At 55.9% G+C, this 13,778-nt stretch overlaps 1 protein-coding gene across 1 annotated transcript; it reads right to left on the bottom strand.

Moving 5' to 3' along the window:
- Positions 1 to 2,249: 2,249 nt before the first annotated feature.
- HEYL (hes related family bHLH transcription factor with YRPW motif like) lies at positions 2,250 to 12,271 on the bottom strand. Its single transcript, XM_013953300.2, has 5 exons — positions 11,823 to 12,271; positions 7,831 to 7,897; positions 7,313 to 7,396; positions 6,395 to 6,476; positions 2,250 to 4,881 (listed from the first exon to the last, which is right to left on the bottom strand). Exons 1-5 carry the CDS (start codon positions 11,900 to 11,902, stop codon positions 4,214 to 4,216), a joined length of 981 nt encoding a protein of 326 aa, XP_013808754.2. The 5' UTR covers positions 11,903 to 12,271; the 3' UTR covers positions 2,250 to 4,213.
- Positions 12,272 to 13,778: the final 1,507 nt, after the last annotated feature.

The raw sequence follows: 13,778 nt of genomic DNA, 5'->3' as shown, positions 1-13,778 counted from the left end.
AGCCATAGGCTCAGATGAATTTCTTGCTGTGGAACAAATTCAGAGTGGCTTCCGTTTTGACAGTTAAAGTCAAAACACAGCAGAGGGTGAGCAATGTATTTCCACATAAAACTCCCTTTGGCTGCAAGCAGCCACTGTGGCTATGCTGAGAATCGCTTTTATTAGAACCATATTTATTGACATTTGCATCCCCTCCTGCGAGGACACTGCTTGCAGACTAAACTGGAGTCCTGTCTCCTCCAAGACATCAGTCCTTTTCACTCCCGATATGAACTGACACACTGGGGTACCCACTGCCCGAGAGAGACCAAGACTGTCAGAGGGATCCCACTGCTCTTGCTCCTCTCAAATACACAAGGGCAGCTGGACCCTGGTGACCAGAGATGCCAGAGATCCTCCCAGTTTGCCCTCTCAAGACCTTTAGTGCTGTGTGGAGCAAAGGTCACATCTTTTAATGTTTTCGTTTTCCCAGTCTGCATCGGTCATGTTAGCATGAGACCCGTGGTGGTCTTCCCGGTGGCTCCATCATCATGTGTCTGAACGGTCCCTCAGTTCCGAAGGGTCGTCAGTAACATCAGTAAGAGATGGTCTGTTTTCCAACGAGGATGGCAAGTTTTCAACCAAAGCCTAACCCTGCTTTAGGATTTCTCCTTAGTTTGGGGATTTTACCAGTAGGGGGCAGGCCGGGATTACACCACAAGCCAAAAAAATGCAACCGGGAGTGCAGAACCACAAAAGGGAGACCATTGCACCCAAAGCAATAGGGCAACTCAGATAAGCAATAGTTTTCATTGCAGGGGAATTTGGGAGAGCAGAGCTTACTCACTGCTGTAGCACCTGCTGCAGAACAAATCTCTCTCCTACGGCGTGGAAGTGGGTCTGTCTCCCTCAGGAGCAGGCTAAGGCTCGTTAATTAGGACACTGTTTTGTTCCAGCCCCGCCGCCATCGGAGCTGGAGCGCAGGCAAGGTGTTTAATGCCGCTGTGTGCCGCAGAGCACAGCGCAGCCGGACTGAACGCAGCCCACGCGTTCCCATAGGCCTTTTCATTATGCTTTTGCCTGAAGAATGAGGATGAACAGAATGCTTGGAGAGTTTGGGGATTTCCCCTACAGGGTAGATCAAAAGTTGCCAGGATGTGTTATAAGAGATGTTTAGGCTAAGGAAAACCCTGGGAAAAAAAATGAAGCTCCAGTCCCGGGCTACTGCACTAATCACTGTGTTGCTGTGGGGAGAAAACCCCACGGGGCTGAACCGATGCCCTCCCACCAGCTCCCGCTCCTGTTTGATCAGCCCAGATCAGGAAGTGTTTTTTTTTTCACTGTCTCTGTTTTGTTTTACCACTGTAGCCTCCAGGGCTGGTTTGTATGCTTGCCTCCCACAGAAGGGTAATTTTGTTGCTCTCTCCGTTGGAGGCCACACGAGAGCCCTGAACTCCTACCAACGGCTCCAGACGCTTCGGAGCAGCCTAGGCACCAGTGGGACGACCCGTTGTCAATAGCCCTATTATTGCTCTTGAAGTTTCTCTCAGCTTCCAGGCTTAAACTGTGTTACTCCATCACAGCTGCAGTTGCTCCCTTCCAGCAATTCCCAACACAGTACTTAAGGCAGGGATTTATGAGCGGTTTTGAAAGGCGTTTTGGAATGAAAAGGAGTTATGGGAAAGGAAGTCAAGTTCCCACCATTCCCCAGAAAATTCTCCCAGCGTCTTTCACTACCAGTATCATTTACTGGTCCTTTCCTCAAAACAGAGACAAGCTCTCAGCTGTTGCTCTTTGTTTAGTCCAAAGGGTTTTCCAACAGGAAGAAGCAGCAGGGGTTATTCTGGTGCTGCTTGCAAAGGGTCAGGAGACCACGGCAAGCCCTAAGAGCCTGGCTATGAGGCTCTGCTGGATCGATTAGTTCCCTGACACATTTGTGGACATTGGTAACTAAATGAAATGATTTGTTCTCAAGCCATGGATTATTGCAGATCTTAGGGCGAGCATTGCTGAGCATCCCACTGACTGATTTTGACTCATGTAATGGTTTGCAAAATAAAAAATCATGGGACCAGAGTTACCAAGAACAGTAGCTATAAAATGACTAGCAGGGATGTTATTTTACAAGCTTAATCTTACCTACCTGTTTTGAAGCCTTTTTGGCAACAAAAGCTTATCTGCTGCAAAACTAGCAGTCACCTAGGCAGGCCGGATTGGGTCTTCTTCAGCAAAATAGACTCACACCAACAGTACATTTCACAGCCAGGACATGGGTTTGAAAGACTTTATTTGACACCTTTGCTGGATGCCACAGCTTGTGAATCTAACAGCTCTGCACAGTGTAAAGTGAGGCCAGGCTACTTGCTGTGAGCTCTAGCGTGCAGACCAGCCTCAGGAACAACCAGTCCGCAGGGACCTTCCTCTTGACTTCATTAAACGGGAATATGTTGTTCCTGACAGACTCGGACACTTCAGGACCGGGGTGAGGAGAAGTAGCAGAGGCATTGCTGTGTGTTAAGTGCGGTGACGTTCATCGAAACAACTGGGAAGAACTCACTTTCCAAACAATAGCAGATACATACATTAACATGCATACGGCAGATACAGCCTGGAGGAATGTAACCACCAGCTCGTCCGCACGGACCAACCGGCTGCTTGTTTGACCTGAGGCATGGGGAGAGCCTCTCCTGTTCGAGAGAAAACTTCCCCCTCTTTTTTATCTTTCTCTCCACTGACCTTTCTACGCTTTTCTCTCTTTCATGTCACAGTGCTACTGAGGTGGGTGAGACTCCTTAGGGTGGGCATACAATTGGGTCCAGACTACTCTGCGCATATATCCCAGCAAATAAAGGCACAGATCCAGGGAGCAGGGGGTTATTCGGGTCAGACGAGGAGGGCGAGCAGCGGGAAGCCCTGCCTTGCCCACCGCGGGGGTTGGGGAGATGGTGCAGGAGCAGGGCAGCTCAAGGGCTTCGGGTTCCTGTTCCTTTCTGCCCAAAGCGGAGGGGCTGGGAGGACAGTCAGTGGGAGCAGAGGGGTGTCCGCGGTGTCAGCGGTCTAGCAACACACAGGCCAAGGCAGAAAAATGCTCTCAGGAATTGGGACAAGTGCAGACTCAGAACTTGTTGAGGTGACACATCAGTGGGTTTTGGTTCTGGCCCAGGGAGAGGAGGAATGAGCAGTGCGAGACCAAAACATGGTGCCGAAGGAAAGAAAACGGAGACGCAGTGGGAGAAGCGAGGGAGGCACTTTGAATGCTGGCTGGTGCGATCCGTTCCTCTCCTTCGCCGCAGCAGCTGTTCAAGCAGGGGAGGGAGGAGAGATGGCTCCAGCAGGGACACGGACAGAGGGGAAGGGCATCCCTCTTCTTCTCACTTCCTCGCAGCCTTCCCCTCCGTGACAGACGTCCCTTTGAAATCCTGCATCTCGCCTTGTCTCGCCTTTTCGCACCTCGGTGGGGAGCAGGGGCTGGAGAAGCCGCCCACTGCCCAGGCCTGGCCACACCGGCGTTATTCGTGCAGGATCCCAGCGCAGGCCCTGCAGACACGTGGGCACAGCACGATTTCCACTTGGATGCGGGAGCTAACTCTGTTAAGCTGTTGCCTGATTCCACCTTAAGGGCACATAAGTGGGAAAAGCCAGCAATGCAGCGTAAAGCATGGGGATTAGCAGGCAGCCGGTTCGCGAAGGGAGCGGGGAGGCCCTAGCCTGCCTTGCTGGGTGCCAGCAGTCCCAGCGGGGCTCGAGCTGGGTCCGTCCCACCACACCAAAATATGTGCTGCAGCCAGGGGACATGTCCTGGGGCACGAGCACGAGCAAGTGTCTGTCTGCAAGCTCTGAGTCTCCACGGAAATAAGACGGTATTTCAGGGCTGGCTGATATTTTCCAAGGAAGAGCAACGTCGGGCTCCGCAGAGGGGGTTTGCTGGAGGAGGGAAGGGTTTGGGATCTGCGGGCACCCCCTCCCTCGGAGCCGGGAGGGCCTTGAGTACAGCTGCGTGCAGGCAAGTGCAGTGAACTGGAGGTGTTTTACACTCGCGGGCATGGCAAGGGGGAGGAGGTGTGATGGTGAGGGAAGGAAAGCAGTGGGAGAAGGGAGAGAAGAGTAAAGAGAATTTTCTTTACGGGTCCTTGACTCGTGCAAAGCAGGAAAGATGCCTTTTCAGCTGGGTTTGTTCTTAGGCCTGTGGGCAGCGGGCGCTGAAGATTTTCTGTCTCCAAAGGGAAGGGGAGGATCAGAAAGCCCCGATTTCAGTAGCCCAGGAGCGGCAGATCCTGGATGTCCCAACCCTGATCCCGGGTCCCTGCACGGCCGTGCCCAAGGCAGGAGGCACCGTGTAAGCTGGTGGAACGGGGATGCCGGCAGAGGCTGGCGAGAAGAGGAACGTCGCAATTTGGCTGCTCTTGGACGAGCCCTCTCTCAACACACCCGTTGGTGATGGCATCCTGGGCATGGCCGCTATGGCTGTGGACGAGCCAGCAGCTCGGGCCCTCCGGCTGGAAGAGGACATCCTGGTGGCCAGGAAGCTTCGGCGGGATGGCAGCATGTCACCGGGGACACGGCGAAGGGGGGCCGGCCTCACAGCGGGGCTTGGGTACGCCAGGGAGGATGCAGTCAAAACAACCGGAGCAGGGGCAGCCTCCCTCCTGGGGATTTGTACGGGGCTGGCAGCACTGTGGAGGAAGGACCACGGCCAGGTCTGGATGGGCAGGAGGGAAGTGGCCACAGGTGAAGGCTCCATTTCAGCCACGTAATTATTCAGGTGGGAAAGGAGTCGCAGACGGATGGGGTCGGCAGTGTTTTGTCCCTCGAGGATACCCAGGTACCTGACAACTTCAGTGAGACATTCGCGGAAGCCGATACTCCTGTAATCCACGGCCAGAGCTCGGGCATCCAGGAAGCCTGTAGAGAAAGGACACGGGTGACAGTAAGTCCAGGCACAGCTCAGGAATGTGCTTGGATTTCACTACCCTCTCTAATGCACTGTGTATTTCACTTGAGGCACTTTGCTGCCATGTGATATTACTGAAGCAGATAGCCAAGTGGGTGTCCGAAAGGACTGGACGTTTGTGTGCATGAGAATAGCATCTATGGTTATCTCGTTAGGATAAAATTTCCAGGGTCATGAAGCCTCTTACTCCAACATGTGAGATGAGTAAGAGGTTTCATTAACCAGGCTCAGGAAGGCAGAAATTGCTCCTGTTGGACTCTCTCAGTTATCGCTGCGGGAAACACGACTGGGGCTAGACGGACACTGGGTCCGTCTTTGTGAAGGGACCACCTACGGGTCCTGCCGAACAGCGGGACACATTGTCTCCGCTTCTCAATGCGCAGTTGAGCACCCTTTTCCTGTGCCCGGGTCCCGCTCTTGAGCTCAGTCCTTTACGCTCCATTTAAACAGATGTCCGGCTGGAGGACACAGGGCAGTGGCAGAACCAAGACTGCCGGGCTGAGAAAGCTCAAAGCCACAACATGTGAAGAAAATCAGCGAGACAAAGTGCAACCAACGGCTGATTTTTTAGGCTTCTACTCCCTGCTTGTAGCTTCATGAGACAGTAAGCAATAAAGCAGAGAATGTCACAGCACAGCGAAGCGCTGGACCACTCCGCTTGACGGGGTCTCTCGTGACAATACGGCCCTTTGTTGCAGTGCAGTCAAACTGAATATCTAAACAAATGTTCCAGACCAAGTTACAGCTCTGAACCAAAGTCTGGATGCCAGCAATGTCCCCAGCAAGCCAAAAATGGGTGGTAAGCAAGCCAGAGGCTTCTTTACTGGAGCTGTGATCTCCATCCTGTTAACTGGAACAGGACAGAGGGTCTGTACTGAGGTCTCAGTACAAATGAGACCTTTGTTGAGTTTTGCACAGGGCTCCCTCTCTCTTCTCATAACAACCAAGAGACAAAAAAGAAGAACAGAAAGGGAAAAAAGCCTTGTTTATTTGCAGAGTCCCCATGCAGAATTCAGCCTGTGCAGGAAATGTATCCCAGGGAGGAGGTAAAGAGTTTAACATCGTTTTTCCGGAAGCAGGCTCCATTTCTGAGTGGCACTAAGCGCGTCTCTGGCTGGGCAGCTTTTCGCGGGGTGTGCAGCAACGGCAGCGATGCCATCCCTGCTCCCGGCACCCTCGCTGGGGGTCTGCGGGACGCGCCGTCCCACATAGCCCAGTCTGCCACAGCGTTAGCGTGGGATGCAGACCCGTACATTAGACTCAAGGAAAACAGCAGCACAGAAAATGTCCATCTGCCCCCCGGGAGGAAGATTTCCCTTCCAAAGCAGACAGGGCAACATTCATTTTAGGGATTGCTGGAGTCAGCAAGGCACACCAGCACCAAGATATTCCTTGCTGTTTTGAGGTCCATGGGGAATTTTCCCTTCAGGATTTCACACATATGCTTAAAAGAGGAGATCTTACCTGTTCCTCCAGTGGCATGAAGCATTTTCAAGTGATCAACTGTCATTTGCAGGATTTCTGCCTTCTCCAGCTTGGAAGACCCCTGTGTGTTGGAAGCAGGGAAGAAGAAAAGAGCAATCCATCATTTTATGGTGTAGGGTTTTGTGTCTTTCAGGAGGGTTTTGCCCAGTGTCCCCCTCCCCAGAACCTCCCTGGGGCCCAGGAGTGCTTGGATATCTGGATGTGGGCATTGGCTCATGTTCTTAAATCAAGGGAGTAGAAAGTGGAGCTCTTTTCCAAGATCTCCCAATGCAAATTGAAAATCCTCATTTCTGTGTATCTTCATAGCTGCAAAACACTTTCTACACTGAGTTTATTCTCCCTAGGGCTCCTGAATATTTGTTAATATTTTTTTACCACCCAATTTTACTACCTACTTACTTCCTGAAGTGATAATGATAAGAAAAACATAACATTGCTACAGACTTTTTAATTCTGAGGGCTCTCTACCCTTACACTGCTGAAACGCAGCCAGCGTGGGGAGATAAGTGGAAATCACAGCAGTCCTTTTGTACCGTCAACACTGAATAATCATTTTTCTGAACATGGTCGAAGAGGAGTTTTGGGAAGCAGAATCCAGCAAACCATCCCAGAGCTTGGAAAAGACTCTGGGGTAAGATCCTAAGTACCATGGTTTGGTAAAAACACATGCATTCAAAAACTAATAGGGAATGCAAAGGAGCAATGGCCACCTCTGCAGAAAAGATGACTTTGATTTCAGGGGATTTTTACTTTGAATAGGTCGGACCAGGCTTTCGAGCCCCATCTGGAAGACAGCTCCTTGCTGAACTGCTGTCGGTTCAGCGCGGGCCATGTGAGCGGGGCAAAAGCCACCAACTGTGGCATCAAGGGCCGCGGGTGCTCGCGAGCCGCACGCACCTGCTTCTCGAAGGCCGTGGGAACCAGGCGCCGCAGTTCGGAGAGGCTGCTGTTGATGCGGTCGCGGCGCCGCTTCTCAATGATCTACGGGAGATTGCCAAGAGAAACCGCCGTCATTTATGGCTGCATCTCGTGGGTTTAAAGCCCTTGTTAACAGCTCTGGCAGGTTTAGAGAGCTGCTTTGAACAGGACAATGTAAATAAATGTTTTGGGTGGAAAAGCTGAGCAAAGGAACATTGCATGACCGATGTGATAACATTAGGAGAAACGTCTCCTCCACCCCTATTCCCACCCCTTTCTGCCAGATTCGAGGCCAAACCTCTGTGAAAACCTCCAGTTGGATGAGGAGAGGGTTCTGCCAGAGATGGAGCAGGGACCAGCACAAAGCCGATTTCTGCAGCTCCCACCGGGTCCCCGCAGCAAGGCCATGCCAGTGGCAGCCCCGGCACGCGGCTGGGACGGGCGCAGGCCCCCGAGAGGCACGGCGCAGCCGCCCTGCTCGGCGAAAGGAGACTCACCCCTCTCCGCTTCTTCCTGGCCTGGATCTGAGAGGTCGTAGTGGGAGACACAGACCTGGAAACATGGCTGGAAAAGAAGAGAAGGAAATAGTTCCTTGCGCTAGCCAGGGAGAAACCTCGGCTGCACATATGCTTTACACACGTTTGCCATCTGCAGCTTTCCCCTGGAATAACGTCTTCTGCGGTTCCCATGCCATTTTACCCACAACACAGAGCTCAGGAATTGGGGATGGGGGAGCCAAGCAGAGACTCGGGTCCTCCTCTCTCCTCTCCGAGTCTCCCAAGCATCCCGCCAGGCCGGGACGCACGTCGGCACCAAGTCGCCTGCCTGCTACCAGGCGCACGCCGCCTCCATCGCAGCCCGCGCTGGCACCTCTGCAGCTCTGGAAGAGCCGCCAGGTGAGCCAGGGAATCGTGTCCCATTCCCTGGGCACCAACCTCCCGGCTCTGCCGCCCAAACCTGCCCCGCGCCGTGGCTGCCGGCCTTCACCGCACGGCGCTGCACCGACACGAGCCGCTGCCCAGCTCCCACCCGCGGCAGCAGCGCTGGGGCTGCTCGCTCCTCGGGGCGAAGCACTGATGTGGTTCCTGAGGGCTCCCTGGAGAGCCGGTTCCCCCGGGGCAATTTTTGGGGTGGGCTGCGGCGCCCTGAACGCAGGGACACGCCGGCGGCGCTGCGAGAGGGGCCGGGACGTCGCAGGGCCGTGTGGCGGCTCGGGGGAGCCGGGGGCACGGCGTGACGGAGCAGAGCTGCCTGCTCACGGCCCCGGGAGGCCCCGCTCCGGCCGGAGGCTCGGCGCCGGGGGGCACCGGGCACAGGCTGAGGGGAAGGGCCCTGCGAACCGTCCCGCTGCCGACGGCCAGGGGCAAAGCTAAAGACGCCGAAGGTCAGCGCGAGAAGCGCAAGGGGAGGCAAAGTTCAACCCTTAGGTCCCCGGGGAAGCGAAGTCGCCATAAGGATGGATAACTGGGCATGGGAAACTCCCCGGAGCGAGAGGCCTCTGCTCGGGGGTGGCCGGCCCCCTCCCGCCTCCCCCAAGCGGGGTTTTGCCGCTCAGGGAAGCGGGGCTGCTCCGGCTCTTTCTGCGCCTTACAAAAGCCGGAGCGAGGCCTCTGCGGCGCGGGTGAGACGGCGGTCTGCACCGCTGCCAGCACCGCGCTCCGCAGGGACTCACGGGCTGACCGAGACACACAAATCTGGACAGGGGCATTTGGGTTCACCCCGTCGAATCAACATGTTTTTCAGTTTGACAAAGCGTTTTAATGGCAGGCAGCTGAAGCTGTTGCTGTAGAGACAAGCGCTGTCTGCGCTGCGAGCCAAAAACTAGACCAAACTCGGCCCATTAAAAATGCATTTCGCTAGGCCCGAGAGAGGTGCTTTCAGAAGTGGTTTTACATAAGCAGATGAAACAACAGGCTCCTTCGCTGCCTGCGCTCCCCTGATCTCCACGGAGGTAGCCGACTTGAACGTCTGCTGGGTGGGCTGCCCCGCTGCACGGGCGCTCGCCGGCGTTGCAAGCACGAACACGCGCTGGCAGGGCACAGAAACGCACGTATGACGAGCGCGTGTGATGGTGTGCGTGCAAACGGGCTCTGCACAGACACTGCGCGGCAATATAGGTGCATGGTATAGCTGCCGCGTTTGGGGGGCAGCGGAGGAAAGCGGAGGACGTACTCGGGGAGGCTGTAATAGTGAATCCTGAAACTCTCCGTGCTGCTTGAGCGCATTGCTCTTTGTAAACCACAGCTCCAGCTGCGGGGATAACCAACCTGGCTTATTGCAAAATATATTTTTAAAACATATTTGATTGACAGATATGAACCATGTAGACAGTATCATATCTAAATTCTGCAGTGATTAAAATCTCTGCATTTCTCTTTGCCAGATTTTATAACATTGTTCTTTTGATTGTTTATTCAAAACAGAAACCAAAAACCCCCTAACCAGTATCTTGCACTTCTGCAGTGACCCCAGTCTCTAAGCTTGCCACACGCGTTAACGAACCAAGCCTCAGAGCGGGAGTGACTCATCCCCATTTTACAGGGAAACTGGTTTGCCCAAACCACACAACCGATCTGTAATGGAGCTGGGATCGCAGTCCAGACGGCCTGGCTCCCTCCCTCTGTCCTAATCCTTCCACCTCACTCGTCACCTGAAAGCGTTGCATTTCGCCCGAGCCTTCGGTGCCCCGTACGGGATTGCATTACTTTGGTTGCGAACCCGTCGGGGCAGGAGCAGCTCCTATGGCCGTGTGTTCGCGTGACACAAGCAACGCTACAGGTATATAGCACTGTAACACAGCGCTGCCGGGTTCTTCAGCTGCCTTAAGTAGAGGAACTTATTAACAGTATCAGAGAGAGATCAAAAATGTATCATTACTGTTCGCCGAAATAACATATTACAACAGTTCCTCTATTCCCCTGGGGTACTATAAACTCAGCATGTTGCACTGATGTTTTGTAAAGAGGTGGAATATATTTCATGTGCAGCACGAAGGTAGGTCAGATATCGACGTGCTTGGAAACTGCGTTAGGGGTAAGTGGATTTGTGCAGGAGGTATTATGTGTCGGACATGCTGGACTCTGCCTGCAACCGTATCAGTACGAAGTCGGCTCATGAATTTAGTCCCGTGAGAACCTGAGCTTGGCACCGAGCAGGGCGATTTCGCTGTTCAGGAGACCAAGCAGCAAAGGGGAATGAACTCATGCAGGGCCTCGCTGGGTGCAGAGGGGGGAGGACACTTGGCTACTGAAACAAGAGTTCAAAAGCAGCTGATTTTTGGACTAGAACAAATAACAGAGCCTTTCCTTCATCCCTAGCGCCGTCTGCCCGCTCAGAGCCCAGGCACGCCTGCAAACGGCTGCCCCAGCACGGGAACCCGGCTGCGAGGAGCGGCCGCGGGATGCCCTTTGCCAGGCAGAGCCTGGGAATGCTGCGACGCCCAAGGATAGCACCGGCGGGGGGGGGGGGGGGGGGACACCGACATCCTTTCCTTGCTGTTCCACCAAGCAGCAGAGCGCTGGAGCCGTGAGAAGCTGCAGCTCAGCGTCCCGAAGGGATGGAGCCTGCTGACTGCGTTACTGAAAGGGCACATTTAAAACAAGGCACCCTTCACTGGCCAGACCGCACGAGCTCCCTTTCTAATAAAGATCAAAGCCCCAGCTGGTGCGTTACAAATGCATCGGCAGAGGAGAAGCATTTCTCATGCAAAACCTCCTTGCTCCTTCCACATTCCCTGGGAGCCTTTGGATCACTTGGGCTGCAGCCGCATGCAGGCAGCTGATGGATGCGTTTGCTCCGGGGGGGCATCGCCGTATCTGGGGGAGCAGAGACCCGGGGGCCACCAGGCTTCCGCTAACGAAGATCAGACCTGCCGTTGTCCACACAGGGCAGGAAAAGCCAATTGCGCTAGCTTTAATGTGGCAATTTCTTGAATGCAAGCAGCTTGTAACACAGCTTTAATCTTAGTAACGCGGCTTTGCAACTTGGTTTTCCTTGCTGTGTCATTACTAACATTGGAATTAGCCCCTACTTGCGCAAAGCAGCATGTACACACTGTGATCGCGCTGCCTCCCCGCTTCCTTGGAAAAGCCTCGATAAGCACAGCCTGGAAGGGGTTAAGCGACATGCCAGAGTTACTCCTGGGCAGTGTGTTGGCAGCGCTGAGGACTCCTCTGCCTCTGCCTGTGTCACGCTCTAGCAAGAGTCCGACTCGGCTGCCCCGCGAGCAGCTTGCACGGAGCTGCCGAAAGCGCCAGGACAGAGCGACCCTGGGCTCGGAGCACCCTGGGGTGCTGGGGACCCCACTCCAGCCCCCACGTCCTCCGGACAAAGTGATGCCTGAGCTGCCCTGGCACAGGGACTAGGCGACCTCGGAAATCCTCCGGGAGCCGAGTTTGCCCCATTGCCTCGGTGCTGGCGCTCGGCTGCCCCCAGGCCGGATCGGTCCCCCCGCCCCAGGCCGGATCGGTCCCCGAAGGCGCCTCCTCACCTGTATTCCTCCTCTCTGCCCACGTCGATGGTGCCGTCCGACTCGGTGTCCGACGAACTTTCCTCGCACAGTCGCTTCATCCTCGGGGGCGGCCGGGGGCAGCCGGCTCCCGGCGGGGCGCCGGGGGGCAGGCGGCCCGAGGGCCCGGGGGGCTCGGCGAGGCTGCCCCACGCGCGGCCCCGGCCCCGGCCCCGGCCCCGGCCTCGGCCGCCGCCGCCGTCCTCCCGCCGCCCGGCCGTGCTGGGGGCAGCGCGGTGCCTCGGCGGGCTGCGCGCGCGAGCTCGCCCCGGTGCGCGTCTGCCTCGGCGGGCTCCTCCCCTGCCCGCGCTCTGCCTTTCACACCCCCGGCTTCTCCCTGGCTCTCCTTCTCAGCACGTCCCTAACCTCCCTGGTTAATGGGTTAATGAGACATCTCCCAGGAGTGACGGATTACGCGGCCGCGCCGGCGTTCCCAGGTTCCCAGGCCCCCCCGCCTCCGCCTCCGCCCCGCGCGCTGGTCGAAATCCCAAGTCTTCCTGTAAAAGGAACAGTCTGTGTGAACCGTCTCCTGTCCCCCTCTGCCCACGGCCCCCCTCTCCCCGCGGCCCCCCTCCCGCCCGCCGCAGCTTGGCCTCAGCCCCAGTTTAAAGGGACCAGTGACCTCACTGGCAACAGAAAACCGTGGGAAAGAGATGGGACTGATAAAGCCCTGAGTTGTTTCAGGGAAAAATCAACATCCAGCCCCACACGCACACACATGTCTGCCCGGCGCTGCGCGGCTCCGCCGCTTTCGGAGTCTCATGATTCAGATGGAAACCAGCTCACTGGAAGCGCGGGGCTGTTTGAGGGCGCCGCTCAAAGGGCCGTCGCCTGGGATCAATCAATGGCGAGGGCCAAGGGCGGCGAGGGCAGGGTGGCACCGCGGCCCCGCGGCGCCCGGCGAGGCCTTGCCGTGGGGCACCGGCCCCCCACGGCCCCCCACGGCCGCCCGCCTGCGGGGAGGCGCCTTGGAGCGCCTTCAAGGGCCTCCTGCGGGCACTGCCCGGGCACTCGAGACCTGCCCTGTAAAACAAACCGACCAAAGCCTGACTTTAGGTTTTATGACCCCAGCGCGAATTGCTGTTTTCTGCCTCATTCCGCAAGGCTGGAAACTTTGACCCACAGCCCAGCGTCTAGGGAGCATCCCGCTCTCCTCGGGCGCACGCGGAGGAGGTAGGAGGCTGTTTTTTAGAGCCCTGCGCAGCTAAAATCCCCAAAGGCAGCAAAAACGTGCGCGTGTGGGAGAGAGAGGGGCGGAGGGAAAGAGCAGAAGCAGAGGTTCGCAGCACAAAAATAATGCCTTTTATTTGGAAGAAGGGAAAAAAAAAAAAAAAAGATCAGCAGTGAGATCTGGCAGCACGTGGGTTTCCCAAAGCCTTTTGCAAAGCCCGGCGCTGCGATAACAGCGCGGCGCTGCTCAGGCCAACCGAGCCGGCCCGCCACCCCGGCGTGGGGCTCCCGCGCGCGGAGGCGCCCGGCCGCGTGCTCCGATGCTCCCTATCTGCCTCCGCCATCTCCGCCCGCACCCGCCGGCCCCGGGAGGCTGCGATCCCCGCGCACCTCGCAAGCGGCTCCCGGGAGAGCCCAGCGCCGGCCAGCGCCCGCCCTGGGCCAACGTCACGCGCCGCCGGGCAGAGCCAGGCACGGCTCCCGCGACCATTTTTGGAGACTGAGCCCCGCCATCCTCCCTTGCGAATTAAAACAGCAAAGAAGCAAACCGACCGCTTCGCACTGGAGTGAAAAACTGACATCTCCAAAGCATTCGTAAACCAAAAATTGAGGGGGGGGGGGGAGAAAAAATTTGCTTTAGGTTATAGTGCTTTGTTTCCATAATTTTCATGTTTTCCTTCAATTTTACCATTAAAACTAGTCACCAAACTAAGCTGTTATTAGCTTACATTTAAAAATTAAAAGCCACTTTGAACCAGAAAAATTAGA

This window comes from Apteryx mantelli, chromosome 27, assembly GCF_036417845.1.
Source record: "Apteryx mantelli isolate bAptMan1 chromosome 27, bAptMan1.hap1, whole genome shotgun sequence".
NCBI classification, from domain to species: domain Eukaryota; kingdom Metazoa; phylum Chordata; class Aves; order Apterygiformes; family Apterygidae; genus Apteryx; species Apteryx mantelli.
The sequence above is the reverse complement of the archived record's forward strand: the minus strand, read 5'-3'. Positions and strand labels throughout refer to the sequence as shown.

Bases quoted from the DNA above. Each gene is read 5' to 3' on its own strand.
- HEYL (XM_013953300.2), bottom strand. From the start codon at position 11,902: ATGAAGCGACTGTGCGAGGAAAGTTCGTCGGACACCGAGTCGGACGGC. The intron at 7,397-7,830 runs GTGAGTCTCCTT...AATCTCCCGTAG, and splicing joins CCAGGAAGAAGCGGAGAGGG to ATCATTGAGAAGCGGCGCCG. The intron at 6,477-7,312 runs GTGCGTGCGGCT...TCCAACACACAG, and splicing joins CCACGGCCTTCGAGAAGCAG to GGGTCTTCCAAGCTGGAGAA.